This window comes from Carcharodon carcharias, chromosome 13, assembly GCF_017639515.1.
Source record: "Carcharodon carcharias isolate sCarCar2 chromosome 13, sCarCar2.pri, whole genome shotgun sequence".
NCBI lineage: Eukaryota > Metazoa > Chordata > Chondrichthyes > Lamniformes > Lamnidae > Carcharodon > Carcharodon carcharias.
This window is the reverse complement of record NC_054479.1, coordinates 97161322-97184914: the sequence shown is the minus strand read 5'-3', so window position 1 is coordinate 97184914 and position 23593 is coordinate 97161322. Positions and strand designations below refer to the sequence as shown.

The window sequence follows — 23593 nt, the reverse complement described above, 5'->3', positions numbered from 1 at the left end:
TTTTTTTAAATGGGAAAGTGTGTGAAGACTTGGAGAAAGTGAGTAGTTTCAAGTGCCTGGAGTTAGTGGTGGCAGAAGATGGAAGTATGAAGATGGAAATTAAGCAACAGATTAGCTCTAGTTGGAGTAACTGGAAGAAGCACAGTGAGTGTTACATGATAGAAAAATACCACTGAAATTGAAAGGACGAATCTGCAAGACAGTTGTGAGACCGATCTTGTTACATAGCGCAGAAACTTGGGCAACATCAAGAGAGGAGTAACGACTGGATACTAATGAGGTGTGGATGCTGAGATGGATGTGTGGAGTGACAAGAAAGGACAAAGTCAGGAACCAGTACATCAGTGAAGATTGATGGAGGATCAAAGAAAGTAGCTGAAAGGAGATTGAAATGGTAAGGTCATCTGTTGTGGAGAGAGAGAGAGGGAGAAAAAATGTGATGAGGCAAGAGATGGGACTTTCAGGAAGAAGAAGAGAAAGGCCTAAGACCAGATGGAAAGATGCGGTGGCGACAGACTTAAACGCAGCGGGATTGGAAGAGAAATGTGTGACTGACAGGAGGAAATGGACAAGGGTGAATAACCAACATTGTGGAGACACCAGGTAAAAGAGGAAAAGCCAAAAGGGAAAGACAGCGTTATGTAACTTGCAAAGAAACTGAGTGTAGATTTCTCAGAAGCTTGGAGACGCAAATACCTTGATGGATTTTCATCTCTCAGAAATTTGCTGACAAAGGAATCCATGAAGTTCAATACCCACTTAGCAATGCATTTATCTACCGGGAGATCAGGGAGCCTATCCAATCCTTCACAGTAGTGGCTGTCTATAGAAAATTTTTGAGAGGCAGGCTTGATGGAATACTTGCTCTTTTCTTGCCCATCAATTTCATATGTACACAACTTACTTCTCCATGGGAGAAATAAAGTTGCTTGTGTTTCACTTGAACTGCCAAAGTACACTGCACAAACTCACTTGCTTGAGATCGGAATGTTCAGGGATCTCCAAGAGCTCCATCTGCTGTTCCTCTGCTTGCACAATAAAAGCCTCTTTAATATCATCAATCGTACAACATTGAACAGGGACAGGAACCACCTGGATGAAAATGACAAGAACCAGCATAATTCACTGATACTCCGAAGTCATCACAATTACTGTCAAAATCAGGATTTGCACAAAAGTCAGATATTTAAATTTTTCTACTAATTAATCTAAAATAATAAAAAGTGCATCATTGGGATGTCAGTTCCCTCAGGAAAGCTTGTCATCATACCAGATGGAGACAATATCTGGGATTATTTCAGACTTAAACTAATGAAAAAAAGAACACTGCTGTGTGAGTCGGAAAAACTAAAAGAACAGGTTGACTCGATAGTCCTTCACAAAAATATTTTCCACTCAACATTATTATTTGTGGCGACTTTAGGACTGGCCTGGTACTTTCCAAACCAATCAATTTAAGATCAACCACAACATGTATACATCAAATCTTAAACATTATTTGAATAGGAGCAATTAATTAATCTTTCAACTAAGTGCTGCCATTTTGAAAGAACAAACTTGCTTTGGTGTACATACAATTAGTACTTTGAAACTTATACAGTAACAATTCAAGGTTTTACTCAAATTTTTGAAGTGACTAGAAAATTACCTGCAACTGTAAGTGTTGACTCCTGTAGTTTCTTTCAAACATAACAAACCTTTTCCCAATGCTCTTGTAAAACTTTTTCAATGCCAGTTTACACTCCTCTACTTCTTCTATGACTTCCGAAGGAAGCTCTAGCACTGACTGATGGTGTCCAATGGGCAAAATAAGTACATGATCAGGGGTTAAGCTACCTTTTGCAAGGGCAATATAACACTGTAAAACAAAAAGGAATTTACAATTAAGTTGATAAACTAACTTACAGAAATGCATGTTATTTAACTTTGCAGGCTTTTATGCAATCCAAATATTATCTGAATACTGATAGTGAAGTAACCCAGCAGGAAAATCACAAGCTTGCACATCAGTTTCTCAGATGACATCCAAGTTCTTATGCCACATTTTTGAACACTACCTTATACAGCTCTAAGGGTTACTGTTACTGTGGTATCCTGGCTATTTACGCTGCTGGCAAATTCCTCAGAGTCAGTAGCAAGAAACTACTGCAACTGCATATACATTGCTGGGTGAAAACCAACTTTATTTTCTTCCTTCGAGTCTACATTAGTAGGTTAAGTGCTGGGCTCACACACAGTCTGAAAGTTGCTGACTAATCTTATCAAAGGCTTTTTTAAAATTCATTATGCTAAGCAGGTATTGTTGCCAAGACCAGCATTTGCTGCCCATCCCTAAATGCTCTTGAGAAGAGCCATCTTGAACTGCTGCAATCCATCTGATGTAGATACACACACACTTCTATTAGGAACTGAGTTCCAGGATTTTGATCCCACGACAGTGAAGGACGTCAATATAATTCCAAGTCAAGATGGTGTGTGGCTTGGAGGAGAACTTGTCCTTCTTAGGTGGTAAAGGACCCAGGTTTGGAAGCTGCTGTCAAAGGAGCCTTGGTGAATTGCTGCAATGCATCTTGTATATAGCACACACTGCTGACACTGTGCATTGATAGTGGAGGGTATGAATATTAAGTTGGTGAATGGGGTACCAACTAAGCCAACTGCTTTGCTTAGGACGGTGTTGAGCTTCTTGTTATTGAAGCCACATTCATCTAGGCAAATGGAGAGTATTCCATCACACTCCTGACTTGTGTCTTATGGGTGGGGGACAGGCTTTGGGGAGTCAAGTTACTCAACTCATAATTCCCAGCATCTTACCTGCTCATGTAGCCACAGTATTTATATGACTAGTCCAGTTCAGTTTCAGGTCAACGGTAACCCCCAGGAAGTTGATTATGGGGGAATCAGCGATGGTAATTCCATTGGATGTCATGGGAGATGGTTATCTTCTCTTGTTGGAGACTGAAATTGCCCGACACTTGTGTGATGCAAATATGATTTGCTATTTATCAGCCCAAGCCTGAACGTTGTCCATGTTTTACTGAATATTGGCATGAACTGCTTCAGGTTCCAAGAATATGCAAATGACACTGAACATTGTACAATCATCAGTTTTTAATGGTTAGTGCAACTGCCTTTGGCCTCACCAGAGAGGATGGTCATGGCAAATCAAGATGCAGCAGTGTCAGTTAATTTTACCTGAAACTATTGCTACATAGATCAATGGCAGCAACACTGCAGGTAAATATAGTATAGAGGATTCTTAAATAATTAAAGCCAATGTTTCGAATGCTTTTGTGTTTTAATGGTAACCAAGCCCAAAGGTTTACTGTGGATGATACTTTCAAGAAAGATTGCTGAAGTGGATGTATAGTACTTACATGCGTACCAATACTGATAACCAAGTGCTTTTCAACTTCAGGACTAGCAAGGCAAAACCAGCAAGGACCTGTGGGCTGAGCTACAAAAGAAAAATATAAAATGTTAGCTGTGTATTTAACTTTACACCGAGAATATATCTAAAATGTTAACTACAACAATAACTTTCGGGAGGGAAAATCATTATGAATGACATCTTAAAACTACAGAAGCAATCAATAAATGTTTTATGAATTGCATAATAAGCTGCAACACCATCTGTGTTTTCTTTTAATATTCTTCCTTCTCCAACCCAAATGCGTTTTCTTTCAAACTTTGAAATAAATTGAAAATGAGGGGCACCTTAATTGATGAAATGAGCAATAACTCTATGGAGTAAATTCACTGTGGGCATGAGTGCGAGCGAACATGCGACAGAGGACATTTTAGGAGTTTATGGGACCTTAACATGTATATACACCTTCATGTACACATTGAGCTTCCCTTTGCTGCTTACCTGCAGAATATCATTGCTATGTTTATCACTAGCTGGGCCCAGAGGCAGGGATCATGGGAAAAGCAGATACACTCCCTGCACAATCCATTGCTTAATTCTGGACACAGGACAAAAGTAGGATTGGTTTTGAAATCCTCCTTTCATTCTGCATAAGTATCAGCTTACCAGCACTATGCTTCAAGCAAAGATGCCTAATTAGTGAGATAAAATAGGGCTGCTAATGCAATTGTACCTCAGGATGACCATTCATTTTGAGAAATGGGTGACAATCAGAGGGAACTGAGAGAAGCAAATGAAGGGAACAGAATATATCTGCAAAAGTCTTAAAATGAACATGTGGCCAATTAGAGCTATGGCTTCAGGATCCTTACTCACAAAGGATAGAGATTGAATGTATATATTGTGCAATCACTACATACCCGATTACAAAGTATATTCTGAAAATCCCCAACATTTAAAAAGTAATTTATATTTAGTTGCTATGTCTCAAGTAATCTCTTAATTACTTTACTGAATAGAAGCATTTTAGGTATATGTCTCCTGCTGCAATATTGTGAAGGCAATGCGGTTTCATAGCCCAACATTCACCATTTAACAGGGAGAGGGTGAGGGTGCGTTGCAGAGGAAAGGAAACCAAGCAAATGTCTTCTCGGAGGGCCTCAAATCAACTGTTCAAATCATACATGATAGTAACAAAGGAGCTTTAAGAGAAACAAGTCTCATGGACTCAGACATTTACAGTACAAAAGGAGGCCATTTGGCCCATCATATCCACGCCAGTCAACAAAGATCTGATTACACTAATCCCATTTTCCAGTGCTTGGCCCATAGCCCAGGAGGTTATGGCAACACAAGTGAACATCTAAATACTTCTTAAATATTACAAGAGTTTCTGGCTCAACCACCCTTTCAGGCAGTGAGTTCCAGACTCACCCTCTGGGTGAAAATATTTCTCCTCAACTCCCCTCTTAGCCTTCTACCTCTTATCTTAAGTCTATGCCCCCAGGTTATTGACCCCTCTACTAATGGAAAAAGTGCCTTCCTATCCGTCCTATCTATGCCCCTCATAATCTTATACATCTCTATCAGGTCCCGTCTCAACCTTCACTGCTCCAAGGAAAACAACCCCAGCCTATACAATCTTTCTTCATAGCTCAGACCCTCCAGCCCAGGCAGCATCCTGGTAAATCTCCTCTGCACCCTATCCAGTGCAATCACATCCTTCCTATAATGTAGTGACCAGAAATGCACACAGTATTCCAGTTGTGGCCTAACCAGCTTTTTATACAGTTCCAGCAAAACCTCCCTGCTCTTGTATTCTATGCCTCGGCTAATAAAGGCAAGCATCCCATATGCCTCCTTAACCACCTTATCTACCTGCCCTGCTACCTTCAGGGATCTGTGGTCCCTCAGTTCTTCAGTACTTTCCAAGGTCCTACCATCATAGTGTAACTCCTTGCCTTGTTAGCCCTCCCCAAATGCATTATCTCACAATTTTCCGGGTTGAATTCCATTTGCCACTGCTCTGCCCACCTGACCAGTCCATTGATATCCTCCTGCAGTTTATGGCTATTCTCCTACAAATATTCATGTCATCCGTGAACTTCTTGATCATACTCCCTACATTTAAGTCCAAATCATTTATGTACACCACAAACAGCAAGAGCCCCAGCACCGAGCCCTGCAGAACCTCACTGGAAACAGACTTCCAGTCACAGAAACATCCCTTTACCATCACTCTCTGCTAATTTTGGATCCAACATGCCATTTTGCCTTGGATCCCAAGGGCTCTTACTTTCTTGACCAGTCTGCCATGAGGGACCTTATCAAAAGCCTTGCTTAAATCCATGTTGACCACATCAAATGCATTACCCTCATCAACACTCCTGGTTACCCCCTCAAAAAATTCAATCAAATTTGTGAAACATGACCTTCCCTTAACAAATCCATGCTGGCTATCCCTGATTAATCTGTGTCTCTCCTAGTGCAGATATATTCTGTCCCTTAGAATTCTTTCTAGTAACCTAGTAACCAGGGGTCAGGGTGACTGGCCTGTAATTTCCTGGTCTATCCCTTCCTCACTTTTTTAATAATGGGACAACATTAGCAGTTCTGCAATCCTCTGGCACCTTATCTGTGGCCAGAGAGGATTTGAAAAATTACTGCCAGGGCCCCTGATATCTCTTTCCTTGCCTCCCTCAACAGCCTAGGACACATCTCATCCTATGGATTTATACATTTTTAAGGCCGCTAAACCTGATAGTACCTCCTCTCTCTCTATGTTAATGTCCTCCAATATTTCACTAATATAGATGTCTATATCTGTGTCGTGCTCTTCCCTTGTGAAGACCGACGCAAAGTACACGTGTGTACACACAGACACACACACACACAGACACATTGTCTTTATGGGAACATATTTGCCCTGTAGTCTTGCTATTTCCTCCTTGAATGCCTCCCACTGCTCTGATACAGTTTTATCTGCATGTACCACTCGGGCCAAATTGTATCTCATCTTAGTAAAATTAACCTTTCTCCAGTTTAGAACTTTTATTCCCGGCCCAACTTTATCCTTTCCATAACTAACTGAGTTATGGCCACTATCTCCAAAATGCTCCCCTATTGATACAACTTCCACCTGCCTGGGTTTAATTCCGAATATTAGGTACAGAACTGCCCTCTCTCTTGTTGGGCTTTCTCCGTACTGGCTAAAAAAGTTCTCCTGGATGCAACTTAAGAATTTTGCTTCCTCCCTACCTTGCGCACTAAAACTATCCCAGTTAATATTTGGGTAGTTAAAATCCCCTAATAATACTGCCTTATTATTCTTACTGCCTTATTATTCTTACATTTCTTTGAAATTTGATTACATATTTGATCCTCTATCTCTCCCTGACTCTTGGGGGCCTATAATACACACCCAACAGCATGTTTGCCCCTTTTGTGTTTTTTACTTCTACCCATGTGGCCTCATTTGATGACCCTCCAAGATATCATCCCTCCTCACTGCTTTAATTTATTCCTTGATCAATATTGCAACTACCCTCCTTTTATATCCCCCTCTCTATCTCATCCGAATACCCTGTAACCAGGAATGTTGAGCTGCCAGTCCTGCCTTTCTTTTGGCCAAGTCTGGGTTGTAGCTGTGATATCATACTCCCACTTGCCTATCTGTGTCCTCAGCTCGTCTGTCTTATTCCTCTGGCTCCTTGCGTTAAAATATATTCCATTTAGCCTTGCTAAACTCACTTCTTTCTTACCTAGTCTATATTTCCTCCAGACTCACTTACTAGCATTTTAATTTCTAATTCCATCTCAGCTTTTTACCCTCTGAACTACTTTTCAGGATCCCATCCCCCTGCCAATTTAGTTTAAATTCACCCCAACAGCATTAGCAAACCTCCCCACAAGGATGTTGGTCCTGTTCCCGTTCAGATGTAACCCGTCCAACTTGTACAGGTCCCACCTACCCCAGAAACGGTCCCAATGCCCCAGGAATCTAAAGCCTTCTCTCCTGCACCATCTCTTCAGCCACACAATCATCTGCTCTATCCTTCTGTTCCTATGCTCACTACTGTGTGGCACCAGGAGAAATCTGGAGATTACTACCTTTGAAGTCCTGCTTTTCAATTTCCTACCTAACTCCCTAAAGTCTGTTTACAGGACCTCATTTCTCTTTCTTCCTATGTCAATGATCCCATTATGGACCACGACCTCTGGCTGTTCACCCACCCCCTTCAGAATGCCCTGCAGCCGTTCCGTGACATCCTTGATCCTGGCACCAGGGAGGCAACATGCCATCCTGGAGTCATGTCCATGGCTGCAGAAGCGTCTGTCTACTCCCCTTACGAACGAATCCCCTACTTCTATTGACCTTGCACACATCTTCCTCCCCTCTGAGCAGCTGGACCAGGGCCTTAACTCTGGTTGGCTTCCACAGAGGAAACATTGCTCTCACTGTTTTCCAAGGCCGAAAAACGGTTTTGCGAGCAAGATGCATTCGGGGGTTCCCTCACTACCTGCCTGGTCCCCCTTCTTCTGTCTGGAATGGATGACTATCCATTCCCTCTCTGCTTGCATTTCCTTAAGCTGCGGTGTAACCACATCCTGAAAACGTAATATTCACAAACCTCTCAGCCTCATTAATGCATCGTAGTGCCCCCAGCTGCCACTCAAGCTCCAAAACCCAGAGCTCAAGTTGCTCCAGTCGGAGGCACCTCCTGCACACATGGTCATCCAGGCCGCCAGGAGAGTCTAGGTTTTCCCACATAGCGCAGGATGTGCAAATAATGGGACTGAGCTTCCCACACATATCCTAACTAAATAGAATATGGACGCTTGCTTTTATTTTACCCTTACTCCTACTTGAGTATAGACTTTATAGGCTTTATCCTCTAGATAGGCTAGATCCTCTAGATGCTGCTGACTGCCTGTCCCAGAGTCCTCCTCTCACGCTCTCCTGTAGGTGCTGCTATCTGCCTGTTCCAGAGTCCTCCTCTCACACAAATAAGTGTAAAACATATGTTTTCAAGGATAACAAAACATCTCTTTAGAATATTAATTAGAAACTCTACATTTTGACCCCTTTTGATACAAAGGTGATGTTGCACATTTCTCAAATCCAACCAAAATATTTTAGGGTTAAGTTAACAGTTTATGAGGGCTTTGCCATGTAGACAAGATATTAAGCCATTTGTAGCCACACAAGTGTGGCTTCAATTAACACTTTGTTCACACATTTTCTTCTGGCATTTTGTTTGTACTGTGTAAAGATTGAGAAGAGCATGTTAGTTCCTTGACAAAATATCCAAGATGTTCAAAGGAAAATACAAAACTACAAGTAATTTTGTAAACAACTTCCAATTAAAATGTAATATTCCTTCCTTTTGTAAGAGAATTTCAGCATTTAACATGAAACTAACGTATGTGCTATGGTATATATTTAATTAGATATCCAAAAATGGGAGAAAGCAATTTCTGTACAGGCTGCGATAACGTTCATATTTGGAGAATGATAAAAGACAGACAGAATTACCAGAACTTCTAAACTGTCAACAGCTTACTTTTCACTAAGCAACAATGACAGACAAGAGCTCTAGCGGGTTCAAAAGAATTAATTGATTTGTATACCATTAAACTGCTTAATACCAACTGCATTTCAGACATCATACTCCACAACTGGACTTAAAAAATATTTCTGTCCCGTCTTACTTAATTGGTGAATGAGCAACCTGGACCTTGGACTAAGCTGCCAACGTTGCAAGTTATCTGGCCTAGTTATTCTTTGAGCATTTGATGCTTCTATGATTTAGTTATGGGTATTGATATTTACATAGTGTAGTTAGGCACTCCATGCTCAGTTTTTTTCCCCCACTGAGCAGAGTGAAAGCTCAGCTAGCAAAATTGCTCCATTAAAAGAATAGGGAGAAACCTAAATACAACTAAGAATGGGTAGGGCGAGCCAAAAAAGAGGGTAAAAATGGCTTAGGATGAAGCAGTACACTGCTGAGAAATATGTTGATCACAACCTCAAATCGTTTGCTTAAAACTGTTTTAATACTGTTAACTTTGCACAAGCAGGTTAAGAAATAGAAAATTGACCTCTCTCATGTCAGAGAAATACCAGGTTAGTGCATTAGACATAAGAATATTAAAAGAAGAAAATCGCGAGTCCCATTTTTAAATCTTGAAAGGATTTCCTGTAGAACTTTTTATTGTGTTGCTACTTTCCAATTGCAAATCAGGAAAAAAAAACTGAACTCTTCCTCACAAACCAAAGTTTTCAGACACTTACGTGGCTTTCGGGGCTGTTTTGATTGATGAGGTGAAGGTCTTCCTCCTTCGGAGGATCTTTTCTTTCCTTCTCGTTTGCTCAAGTCAAAGAAGAACTGAGACTCTTCCTGTAAATTAAAACAGCTATTGGAGCAACAAATAGTAAATTATAAATTTAAAAACAAAACACCAGTGAAGGGAAGATTTATAGAACAGAACCAATAACATTATACTACACAGAAACCTGCAAGTTCCCGCACAAGTAGGTCCCCTGTAAGGTAATTATATGTCACAGTGAAGATACCAATAGTCATCTAGCATGATGCCCAAGGGTCATCGATATCAAAAATTGCAAGATGTTACTGAGATGTCAGTAAAATTACTCTTAGAATTCAAAAGTAGCATTTAACATTTGCAATCAATTTATGGTGAGCTGCAAATTCATATAATCACAGACATTTCAGTGGCCCAATTTGGCCCATGTGCTGTGCCGGTGCTAGTTCCACACTGGAGCTACTAACCAATCCCTTAACTTGCTTCCCCCCCCCCCCCATTGCACCTTTAAGGTTCTTCTTCTTCAAACAATGATTTACTTAGCTTCAGAAAACAGTAGCGAGGTATTCCATATTCTACAATAATTTTCTTTAGCTTCTTAACAATGAAGAAAATAGTGGGAATAATCCGTCACTGTTTATCCCCTTAAACCTTTACAAATTCTGCATATTTCACACACTTTCTATGCTCCAGAGAATAGAGTCCATTTTTGCAAGTTCCTCATCACAATTATCAGCTCTCATCCTAACACATCCCAGGGGCACCATTATCTACACAATCTGAAAGGCATTAATTTACTCTTACTGTCCTTCTATCTTAGTCATCCTTTACACATACCACCACTTTACCCATTAATGTGATCGGCCTGGATCTTTACAAGGTGTCTTTTGTTGGCACTTCATCACTTTTTGAAAGTCCAAATATATTGCATCCGTTGCATTCTCGTTGCCACAATAACTACAAATTTCCTTTCTATTACAAGTAACAGTGCATGTTAAAGCTTCACATAAGAACCGTAAAACAGCACTGATTAACTTGCATGATAAATTACAGAATGTTTTTGCAACATAATATATTAACTTGGCTCCATTTCAAATTGGCTTTCTGAAAAACTGCTTAAGTATCAAAAAGATGCATTAAATTTTACATGCAACTTGCTCAAATATTTTTACACAATTATTGAAGAAGTGTGGCAGTTATAATGCTCTCAACATACCTATTTGACTAGATTTCAAATCATGCTTAGAAAGGTGGTCATATTGCACAAACGTCCTCCATCCTGTATATTTTATGAAACCCAATAAAGTATTTCACAAGTGCTTTTGATATATGATGTTGAATTACAATAGTTTTGAATAAGGTTGCTATACAGAAATATATCAGTTGACAGAAAACAATTATAACAAATAAAAGCCAGTGGATAATGATATCCAAGATCTAACAGGAACAAGTAATGGAACCTCATGGTGACACACTTAATCAGCCCACATTAGATAAAGTTGAAAAAGTAATTTTATTTCAAAATTCACAGAAGTCACTAAGCTTGTGCAGTCTCAAGACATAATGAAATATAAGCAAACATCATAGATTTGGGGGTGGGGGCAGCAAGTGGAAGGAAGAGGAGAATTCTGTGTCAAATATATAAATAAAAGGAAGTGAAAAAGTGCAATGCCACATTACAATGCCCAAAGTTGATATCAGGACCTTAGACAATTACATATAGAATGTGTTTTGGGCTCTGTTGAGAGGAAAATAGCTTGTAAAAAAAATTTAAAAGGGAATAGTTAGTTGAAACTTTTAATTTAAAACTAAAACCACAAGAAAGGGTTTCCTACATATGCTTACCGTTGCAGTTTCCCCTAGTTTTGTTTTTTGAAATTCCTTGGTCATTTTCCTATATGGACTTTCTGTGACATCCATAGGCTGTTTCACTAGTTCAACTGGATCCATAGAACTTAGCGGCATAATGTTAAATGCATACAAGTACTATCAAAACAAAGTCAATCAGAAAAATAACGTAAATATAAATTCTGGTATGTATAGCCCAAAGATCAAACAGATAAAAAAAACCTCATCACAAAGTTATTCAAATTGGGATAATTTTTTTCAGTACAATGGTTTCTCATTAGCAATTACTTTTAAGCGAAACAGCTATAAACAAATCATAAAAGAAGAAAATTAACAAAATTCAAATAGATCTAGTGAAGATATATTGCTGTACTAATAAACTGTGCCAGAGGCTAGTGAGATGATAGCAAACATTCATCAACACTTTAAGAGGTTGAAAGAGGGAGTGGCAACCCAGCAGGTGATTAAAACAGATGATGCCTGGAACATGCTTACTAAGCATCACCTTATATCAAAATAGGGTGTCAAATGCTGGAGAAAGAGCTTACAAATATGATGGGGATTGGTGGTAAAGCAATAAAAAGTAAACTCATTTTTCTTGAGAAATTTTTAGAATAATTACTAGCTTTAGAAACAATTGAGATTACATAAAATTTAGTTTTTAAACATGCTTTCGTAAAAAAATAATTTTTCTTTCATCTATTTAGAAGAAATTACTACATTGAATTTACTGTCGTTTTACAAGCTTTCTGGAAAGAACAACTTCCTTGTTTAAATTAATTGATACACTTCAAAATTTAAGTCATGCAAGAAAGAATTCTAGACCAGATGCCTGTGGACATAACAGAAAACTGTCTATAATAAAGGTAGAAGAACTTGCATTTTTATAGCAGCTTTCATTCCCTCGGAATACCCAAAAGCATGTTACAGCCAATGAAGTACTTTTGAAGTGTGGTCATTGCTACAATTTGGGCAAATACAACATCTAGTTTTTGCATAACAAAAACTCAAAAACAGCAATGGCTATATGATTTGTTTTTGAGGTATTGATTAACGGATAGACATTGGACAGAATACCAGGAATTTCACTGGCTTCTCCAAAAGTTCCGTAGGTTAGTTTTTGCACTGATTCAAATGACAGCACCTCAGACAAAGCAGCACTCTCAGCCCAGATTGTGTTTTTAGGGCCTGAATTTACCTTTGGCGGATACGCCCAATCAGTGGGCCCAGGAGCAGTCGGGAAACGGGACTCTGACCACGATTGCCCCCAACTGCAATTTCACGCTGGCTGGTCAATTAACAGCCAGCCAGCGTGAAACATGCACTGAATAGCTCAGCACTACCGGGTGGGGGGAGCGGAAAGAGGGTGGATCGTGATGTTTCCGCGGGCAAGGTGAGCGCTGCAAGAAAGCTCCCTGAAAGCATACAGCTGCCTCAGGGGGCTGGAGACCTGAAAAAGCTAAAATAAAGATTTTAAAAGTTGAAAAAGAGAGCCTATGCATCACAATCAATCATCTGATAGCTGATAAAAATACTGTCCAGATATTTATTTTTATTTTACTTAATCACGGAAATTTCATCCCACCCTTGGATGAGGTTTGATGAAAAACGCAAAAGCCGTCTGGCCAATTTGCCCATCTGCCAACCATAAGGTTGGACTTGCAACAAAAAATCAGAGTCAAATGTGCCGTTAACGGGCTTAATTGCCCTCTTAATTATCAGCGGTCACGCTTCTGACTTTTGCGCACGCCTGCCAAGCAAAATATCATGCGAGTGCGCGATGACATCGGGACACTCACCTGGCATTTTCACATGCGATTTTACGTCCAAATTGGGTTGGGTGCGTGCCTGCCCTCAGGACGTAAAATGCAGCCCCAGGTCTCTCGAAATGTCTGAACCCATGACCTTATGACTCAGAGACAAGAGGGTTACCACTGAGCCAAGGTTGATGCATGCAAAGTATAATAGAATGGCAACAACACAGAAGGAGGCCATGTGGCCCATCAGTGTTTGGATTTTTAAGCTTTTTTTAAAAATATAAAGTACAGCAATCATAAAAGGTAATTTTACATCCATCTCCCAAATGAGACACTAATTATAGATCAAATAACCATTTGGACATACTAGCACAAAATTCTCACTATGTATGTCTTAAGTTCCTCTTCACTATTTTAATGGAAAACAGCACATCGAAGAATTTCAGACAACAACCTAAGTGCATTATTAGTGTTAAATGACAAATGTAGATTCAATAAATTTAGAAAAACAGACTAAAAAATGAACTCTAGGAAATTCTACATTAACATTTAAATTTAGATTATGTTCTCCTAAAGTATAGCCGTGCTGGTAATTTAGGATTTTGCTTACTTGCCTTTTTCTTACTAGAATTGCTGAGATTTGCCAGTGCTATGAACCTGCTGACATGCTGTGCATTTTCCTGTAGTGTCATATGGTTTCTACATAAACAAAAAAAGATAACATTTTATTGTACGGCAGATATTAATCTAATCACAACTGTTATGCTTAGATCTCCATAGGTAAAAGCCAAGCCATATAGACCAGGACAATTGTGGATTCAATCTGTGCTGCCTGCAGTTAACCGATACTAGCTAAAGGACTCTGATGAATCAAGTTTGGTTTCATAAAGTACGGAAGGGAAAAAAACAGCCAGGGTTCATGTACCTTATCAACATCCTGAGGCCTGTGCTAGAAAAAGCACTTCATGTAGCAAGGTACTTAGTGAAGACAGGATCAGACTCAAGTTATGTCAATTCTATAGTTGAATTCCCTGGCAATATTTCCCATCTAAGTTCATTCTTGAAAAGTGTCAATTTAGCTGAGCAATCAGCAGCCTTCTTCAGCATGTGAAAGTGCACCATAATGGGAATTGTCATCTTTTATAGGATTGAATATTAGCAGTTTTAGTACATATTTTTTACACATCAGACAAACTTTTGAACACCCTTGGATTGTTACTCAAAACTGCACTAGCTTTGTGACGTGAGGGTGTGGTTCAAATCCACCCGAACTTATTTACATATCATGGAATGCAACATGAACCAGTGCACCCAAGCTGCACTTTACAATACAATTTTTACTTTTTTCCCCTTGCATCAAATAATACTTATTGGTGTATTTAAGACTAGTAACCTGCTTCAGCTCTATCAGAATAGCAGGAATAGGGTTTATCACATAAAGTAAGCATTTTTAATAAATGTATCTAGTCTACCACCTGCAGCTAACCTGATTTTAAATCATTTACACGAACTAAGAGAAACCACACAATGAAACTAATAAATGGCTCTGGTGTACATTAGTCTGTTTTAGTAAATTAAATATTTAAAGTTTGATTTTTTTTTTAAAAGTGCCAACTAGTGCCTTTGCACCCTAAAAACAAAATTTAGTTTTTCTCTTGAGACCCCTCGAAAGGCCAAGGATGCAATTGGCAAAATCTTGCCATTCTAATTAATTCAAACTGGGGACATGGATGGCTTCCAGTGTCATGACTTTTAAACCAGCATAAAATATTGCAGAAACTCAATTTCTGCTGTATGCAACTTGCACTTTAAATTTCTTGATCTTTTATGCTGACTTAGCTGATTTCAGACCTAGTGGAAGCTCTGCCTCACTAACTACTGGGTTGATTTGAATGTCTATTATTTTTACTCACCTCAATTACAGCTTGCATTTATATCACTATCTGAGTGTACATGCACTATAGTCCCATAAAGCATCAACCTTAGGAATTAAATCAGTACCAGTAATTCCTTTGACCCCCTTTATTTCTCAAAATGATGCTCACTCCCTTTATCCTCTCACATTCGCTAATCCCCCACCAGTCTCTAATGGCAGTTCAGTAACATCCCCAATTTTAGTTGACAAATCAAATACAGCTATTACAACATTTGGCATTGTTTTGCACTTAATTCTGAATATGTTGCAAGAACCTAGAACTATTCTTCAGTTTGCAAAAAAAAATTATGAACCATGAAATAACTTCATACTCACTCAATGTAAAAAAAAAGTGCAGAATAACTTCACTCTTCTACAAACTCCATCCCCTGGCAGTGCCTGTACCTCATCTAAAATACTTTAAACTATTTTCAATGTGCACGAAAGTCCCCCCAGCAACAAAAAAAAACAAACTGCCTTCAGTTACGTAAGTACTGAGTACAGAAGAACAGCCTATAATTTGTGATGAATGAAGCTACAGTTTACAGGTACAGCATTTCACGAACAAATACGTTATGTGTAACGATATAACCAGTTAAGAGTTCAAATGGCCATAATGATACCTGTAAGGCAACCTTTCATAATTGGCTCCTTCCAATGCAGCAAAGTGATATCGTGGTTTTAGAGCAAATGCAAGATGAGCTACAGAGATAGAGCCGCATGACTTTATATCAATAGCTTCCTGTCAAAGATATTAAACTGGTTAGTCTCTGCATTTATTTTCAATCAAGGCTACATTAAAACAAATTGCAAATTCATATTAATGCATTCAATTCAGTCACTTTACTGTACTTAAGTCCACGCATACATTTTGTAAATAATATTAGAAGGATATTTAAACAAAAGCAAAAAGCTCCTGCTAAGCAACTAATGTCTGATTTTTTTTCCATTCAAACTTTAACAATCGCCAAAACTCCCCCGATATAAAACTCAATTTTGTAGAGCTGTCAAGACATTTTTTCCATTTATATAAAGCATATGCACAACATGTCTGTCTTGCAATCTTACAATTATAGTCAATTTTCCTGTGCATAAACTGAAGTTAAGTGTAATATAAAAACATAATAAACACATTGCAAATTTGGCCTTTCATTTCAACTGCTCAGCTGCTTGTGTATTGGTTTAATGGGGAGAATTTTCTCCCCATCGGCGATTTTTCTTCCCATTGGTTGGCTGGTCGGGAGCAGGCACGGAGCCGATCGCCACCCGCTGCCATTTTACATGGGTGGGCCAATTGTGCAGGCGGGGGGAGGAGGGAGAGTCGAACCTTGCGTGCGCTCGAAAGAGCGCAGAAATCTCCAAGGCACGGAGCTGCCTCAGGGAGATTAAGTTCAATTTCAATCCTCAAAATAAAAAAAGGTAAAAATCATTTACACATGTCCCCTCGTGATGCTATCACATGAGCTGGGACATGTTTATCAAATGTTTAAAAAATATTTATTAATTTAATAAATCCTTCATGAAACCTCATCCCAACCGTGAATGAGGTTTCATGAAAAATGCGAAGGCTGCCTGGTCTCGACACCAGCCCGCCAACATTAGGTTGGATGGGCAGTCCTGTCAAATTAGTTAATTGTTTTATTAGTGGCCTTTGACAGTTCAGCAGGCGCGCAGCCGACTCTGGTGCGCGCCCGCCGAACGAAAAATCGGAGTGACGCACAGTGACGTCGGGACACATGCTGGATGTCACCGCGCATCATTTTATGCATTGGCGTGCGGGGCCTACCCCCATACACTGAACAGAAGATCCTGCCCAATAAAAATTTAAGTAAAGAACTGACCAGATTATTTCCATATTGCCACACTCCTTTTGGCCATTGTGATGTCAACAATATGTCCACACCCTTAAATTTGGAACTGGCCATTAGCGAACTCTGCAGTGTGGTCACATCTTTTGATGTAAAGCAATAAGCAGGTGCAGGTTCATGCTGGGTCTCTGTACCACTCAAGTAAGCAATCTGCAAACCCGATGCACCTGTAAAAACACCTTTACGACCTATAGAATTATAACATACCAAAATTAAAGAAAAAGCCTACCAAAGTAAGGTCAAGTAATTTTTTTAAAAGTTAAACATCAGTAATTGAATCAACAAATGTTTCACAATGTAAGGAGTGCACACCCATAATGTGGACACTCCAACCTACAAAGTATGATACATACCTAAATAAGTTATGTTTTCTGCCAATTCGCATCCATCTACATCTGGGAAATATTTTGTGGTCTCCTGATTGTTGGCTCCCAATACATATGTTTGCATGGGAGCTAAAAAAAACACACATCTATCAAAATGTATGACCAAAATGATACATTTTTGATAAATCTTACAGGAAAGAAAATTCAAACCTGCTGAGTCACTTCATTTTATTGTTTCTACATTTTGTGTGTAACTTCTAATGATACTGATCAACTATCACTCAAAAAAACTTTAAAAGTTTATCAAAATAACATAAACGCACTGTACTATTCTAGTTAACAAAAATGACAAGGATGCATGGAAGTGCACATTGAATCGGAGTGTAGCAGTTTATTTAAAATATATGGCGGCATCGCTTACACTGATTAGTTCTTCAAACTTCTTACTCTCTAAGTTATCATATTCCACACCATCTCAACAGATCTATTCTTCCCCCTTTATTTTAATGTTGATAGTGCATTTAGTTTTTGCTTCAGCTATAAGATGAAGGTACAGTAATGAGCAAGAATATAAAATACTGAACATATGCATTAACGTTGAATCTTCGATATACTTTGTTCAAAATAAAGCACTGGATTATATTAACTGGGGGAGGAGTACAATCAATCACTGCTGGTTGCATTTTTGATCATTTTGGTTGCAAACAATGAGCAGAATTTTGCTCTTGGTGGGCATGCGGGCTCCACCGGCTCGGCGGCGGGTGGACAGCGAACCCTCGCCACCAAAACTGGGCCCACAGCCATTTTGAGTGGGCAGGCCAATTAAGGCCTGCCCAGCGGTCTGCCCAACAGGAAGCGCTATGCACCTCCTGTGCAGGGGGTGGGGGCAGAGGGATTCCATCTGTCAAAGTGCGCTCTCTGGCACATGCGCGCAAAAGAGCCCACCGCTCTCTGAGACCAAGTGCTGGCTCAGGGAGATTACTGACAGGTAAAAAAACACCAAAAATAGAAATATATTAAAATTAACATGGCCTCCTCATGTGACAATGTCACACGAGATGGGGCATGTTAATAAGAAACACATATTAGCTTTATGAAACTTTTTAAAAACGGAAATGAAACCTCATCCCACCAGTGGGATGAGTCCACAGGGGCTCCTGGCCTGCCCGCCAGACTTAAGGTTGGACGGGCAAAGTCTTTAACAATTTTAATTAGCCCATCAATGGCCTTAATTGGCCATTGACCGGTCGGCAGGCGGACAGCTGATTTCGCTGTCCACCCGCCTTCCTGAAAATTTAAAGGGACCGGGATGATGTCAGGTGTTCGTTCCAATGTCATTTTCCCGTTGGCGAGCAGGCCCTGCCCCCAAATCACCGACCGGAAAATCCTGGCCAATGTTTTTGATTAATCATTATCAAAAGATATTTCTATTTACTTTTCAACTTTTATGGTAATTTATACTAGTTTGGGCCATATGATATTTTTCTTCCAAGTAGTAAATGTTGCTATAGAAAATCCACAAATTCTCTAATTTTTCAAATCACCATCAAGAAGAAAATAAATCTATAGAGAATGTATCATCTCTGTTAGTAAAGGCTTCCAAAGTTGCACAGTACATCAACCACTTCAAGCAGGTACATTGGTGTTAACACAATTTTCCTGCAATATGAGGTGGAAAACCTAAAGTGATTACTTTTATTTTCTAGCTAAGAGTCAAGTGCAAGTAGCCATGGTATTCACATATTAAGGAGATGCAGATGCTGGGAAGATTCGAGTTTGCCTGAAATCAACTGATCTTTTATATCAGCAATTAGAGATTAAGTAATTAATGTAGCTGTATCTCAATGAGGAACAAGGAGCTTATTGATAGCTGAGTCTACTAGATATATCTGGCATTTTAAAATGATATTAAGTGTGCAAGTGCAAAACTTGTAATTAACTTCAATGGTGATGCTAATGTTTATCGTAAGTGGTGAGGGCTCTTTGCCACATCTAAGTATTTACAAGATTGTTACAGAAATTTAGTTCATAATGATTTACCTTTCTTGGCTCCAGATTTGTATTCTGCCCATTCTGATTCTGCCTCTGCTGTGGTTCCAAAGAAATTTCCCACACACAACAGCAACTATAAACATAAAGAAATCATATATCAATCTACAGATCTGGGTCTTTCCCCCTCATTCAAATGTTGATTAATAGTCGCTAACTCAAGAGACTTTGAATCAACGGGTTCCAATTTTTGTCACATTCTTAATTAAAACATTGTTAATAGTCAAGGGGATTACTTTTAATAGATTTTAAATGCAGCAACTGTCATCTTCTCACTATCACTTCAAAAAGCTGAAGTGAATTTCATGTAATTATTAAACTTCTGGTGCAAATTACACAATGAAGAAGCACTAACTGTTGGATTCCACTATGGCAATCTCCCATTCACAAAATGTAAGTGCAGGTCAATTTCCAAAAAAAAAGACTTATATATTAGCTTCAAAATTGTAGTACCACCTCTAGGTTCAAACAGTAAAGTTCTCAGCTTCCCTTCAGCTGATCTTCTCAATACTGCTGCTTTACATTCAACAATATGCTCCCTACATTTTCCAATTTAAAAAAAATGCTACAGATACCATTGTAGCAGTCCCATATTGGATGACAGTCACAGTCAATATCATTCATGCGCTTCAAATTGTCTAGTAATAATGAAGAAAACATGTATCAAAAAGTTACTTGAACCACTAAACAATTCAAAAATACAATACATAATAAATCATAAAATGCCTTGCAGAAATATAAGACAGTAATTGAATTTCAAAATTCACGGTCTGCTATTACAAGTTCTGGGAGTAGTTTACAACTCCCATAACTCTTCTCTCTCCAGAGGTTGGGATCACCATTCTAAAACAAAATCTCATTATTTGAGAAGCAAAATGAGACTCAGTTATCTTAAACAACAAAAATACTATTGAAATACTAGCTGATGCAAAATTTGTATACAGCTCAGATTCAAAATGTAAGGTACGCAATCTGCACACTTATACTCTTATGAAAAGAGACAGGAACTATATTTTCATTCTATAGATACAGAAGGATTTCTTTTCCTTGCAAATTTTAAAACTTTTTATATTGAATCATGAGTCCAGAACCCAAGTCATGCAATGCTTTCCAATTCAATAAATTGTCCTGGGAGTTCCTAGGGAGGAAGGAACTCAAGGTTCAACTAAAATATATATTTCAACACGTTTTAAGATTTAAAAAAGGTTCATTAAAAATGCCTGTAAACTTACAACACAAGTTATAAAAATGGAACCCTATTCCAGATAAAGCTATTGACTATTACACCATAGTGTGTTCATAGAATGTAACAGATTCACTAGTCCTTACAAACTACACTTTTCAACCAATGCAAATCCCAATTATCTTCAAAACAAAAATATTATCTAAATCAATGCACATATTTTTATCATATATTCAGGTGTTTCAATGATTTGCAAAATAGTATTTACAGACAAAAGTCACTTGACAAGGCCCATTTATAAAGAATTATGTTCTCACATCAAAATCTCCACTTTTCTTTTGAATTGATCGCACTCTGTTAAACAATGCATTCAGTTTCCCTTCAACATCTCCACAAGCCAATCTGAAAAGTAAAAGAAATACGCGCCATTATTTTTGTTGAATAGAGTCAGCACAATCCAAAATAATTACATGAGATTAAAATAGGTAACATTTCAGTCAATTGCACTCAAGGTATTGAATCTGTGTTGAAAATCACTTAAGTTCTCTGAAAGGATGAAGAACAAAAAAGTACAGAAATTGTTAGGGTGAATAAAAGGCCAAATAAAAGGGCATTTACCTCAAAAAACTTAATTTTTTAGTAGATTTAAACCACGTATTCTCATCCTATTTAAAACACACTTTTCAACAAATAATATTATTGATTCATCTACACACCAAGGTTATGAGACAATAAGGGAAGAGTAACACTATATACTTGAAGTTATCACTGTTGGTTATTAAAATTGTTGCACAAATTGAATGATTATATATGGTGTCAAATCCTGAAGTCACCTCAAGCAAATTAACTTCCTGAGAGAGTTTCTGTCTGCCGTCTTTCAAAGACATTCCATCCACTACCAAAGCAAATAAACCTTGTCCAGAGTTATGGAAGCATCTTTATTTGTAAGCAAGTCAAATGGCAAGTATTTTTTTCTTTCCCTCTTTGGTCGCTCTGCACACCATCTTGAGTTACAGGGGTCAGCTTCAGTTCTTGCTCAACATCTCCTACAAAAATATGTGCTAAAACGTTATCTTGAAGCAGCCTGAGCTCTTCTTGAATGGAATTACCTAGCCTCTGTTCTGCCTCTCCCTGGAACAGACCAGCTGATATGCCAGAAGACATATAAAAGAAAAATATTTGTGAATCAGACCAGAATTAGCATCGTACCAACACATAATCTGTTGAAGTTTATTTAAAAGGATCACCAAACCAGGAGAACTGATGGTCTCTTTCTGAATCAATGTACCATTGTGTATTTGCAACAATTCCATTGTACATCAGTTTACACCTTAAAAATATGGCCTTGTCACGCAATTAACAAAAAATATCTGTGCAATATTCTTTGCATAGGAAACACTTATATTCTTTGCTGATTTATTTTATAATAAATTAATTTGATAAAGAAACCTGCACAATTTCAGCTGAAGTGGAACCAAGATAAATAGCCCTTTAATTTCTCTAAAAAAAACTATCAGAACTTGATAAGTTTAGACATGTCTCTTTTTTCAGCAATACTGAAGTTCTATACTACTAAATGACTACTTATATCAGAACTGAATATATGCTGAAATTTCTGAATTTTGTCCCGTTTGACAGTCAAGTAGCAACATGTGAAGTAAATTTAATGAAGCCACTTATTTCATTCTCTTCTCGCTTTCTACAAAAAGGGAAAGAGAATAACACTTTTTTTTCACTAGTTCACACAATGGCCACAACATAGAACCTCTACATTCATTAGCATCCTTCAGGCTACATTTCATTAAACACTTAAGCCTCTATTTCTCTTGTGGGCTGAATTAAAGGCCAATTCCACCCATCCATTGAAGGTGCAATAAAAATTCAGATCCTTTCAATTCTTCAAGAAAATTTCCTTACATCTTTCTAATATCTAACCAAGTTATTGCTTAATTTTTTTCAGGTCCATCTTCCGTTCATCTAATTGATATTTTCCAAAAGGGAACTTTAAACATATCCATTGCCAAAGCAGCCTCCAGTTTCATTTCAATCACGAGCTTCATGGATGGATCAGATGGTTATTCTGAGGCACCAGTAAGACATGTGGACGCCTTCCTTTGACAACTTTCCAACCCCTGCTCAGGCTGAAGCTCCCATGTGTCAGTACCTCACTGCAAGTGGTTCATTTCAGCCGTGAAAGCCTTCAGCACCTGCTCATCCATTCAAAAATCCTTTTATCCCATCTCCCAACATTTTATAAAGTGTTAAAGGGATTCTATTATAACAAAAACACAATTTTTTAAAGACCTCTATGATATTTTTATCTTCCCAGCAGATGGTTGAGGTTAATGTTGAATTCCAGACTCCAGGACAATCCGAGTTGGCAACACCAACCCCCCTAGCCGACTGAAGACAGTCTCCGCTCCAATCCCCCCGGCCCAGTATTCCGGTCAAGTATGGGACGGGAAATCTAACCCGGCCCGCAGGGAGACTGGGGAATCAGGTCTGTGAAACCCAGCAATCAGGCCTTATGGTGAGGCAGGCGGGCGGGGCAGCCTGGGGATAAGAAGCCAAACCGGCTGCTCCGTAATAAACAGGGCCACCAAGCAGGGAGAGCCCCCGGCTCTCCTCTCGTCTCCCCCAACGCCGGGCCGCACCCGGCCCAGACTCTCCTCTGCCCCACCCCCGATACAGCCCCTCTCTGTTCTACCCCCGGTCCCGACACGGCCCCCCTCTCCTCTGCCCCACCCCCGGACCCGGCTCTCCTCTCCTCTCTCTTCCCCCGGACTCACATCTTGAGCGCTCTCCCGCTCATCATTCTCCCCGGCCTCGCGCTGGCGGCGGATTCAAATCAACCGTCACCGGCCGCGCGGCATTCTGGGCAACATCCCCCCGGAAACTACAGCGTTAAAGTTCCACCTTCCCTCTCCCTCCTCCTACCCCTCTCTGTGCC

At 39.1% G+C, this 23593-nt stretch overlaps 1 protein-coding gene across 7 annotated transcripts in view; it reads right to left on the bottom strand.

Moving 5' to 3' along the window:
- cwf19l1 (CWF19 like cell cycle control factor 1) overlaps positions 1-23559 on the bottom strand; it is a 52116-nt gene extending 28557 nt beyond the window's left edge. For 2 of the 7 annotated variants that reach the window (XR_005944752.1, XR_005944753.1), the window contains exons 1-12: positions 23433-23557; positions 20961-21045; positions 19452-19536; positions 17439-17540; positions 17059-17273; positions 15841-15959; positions 13917-14001; positions 11543-11683; positions 9666-9771; positions 3378-3457; positions 1649-1858; positions 973-1092 (exon numbers count right to left, since the gene is read on the bottom strand). Coding sequence is in view for 5 of the 7 variants with exons in the window: in XM_041202390.1 (XP_041058324.1) it covers positions 973-1092; positions 1649-1858; positions 3378-3457; positions 9666-9771; positions 11543-11683; positions 13917-14001; positions 15841-15959; positions 17059-17273; positions 17439-17540; positions 19452-19536; positions 20961-21045; positions 23433-23458 (1374 nt within the window). In the remaining 2 variants the exon portion in view is untranslated. Of the gene's footprint in view, positions 1-972; positions 1093-1648; positions 1859-3377; positions 3458-9665; positions 9772-11542; positions 11684-13916; positions 14002-15840; positions 15960-17058; positions 17274-17438; positions 17541-19451; positions 19537-20960; positions 21046-22560; positions 22580-22947; positions 23137-23432 lie in introns of those variants that run through there. The other 5 variants (XM_041202390.1, XM_041202391.1, XM_041202393.1 and 2 more) reach the window with 5 other exon arrangements.
- Positions 23560-23593: the final 34 nt, after the last annotated feature.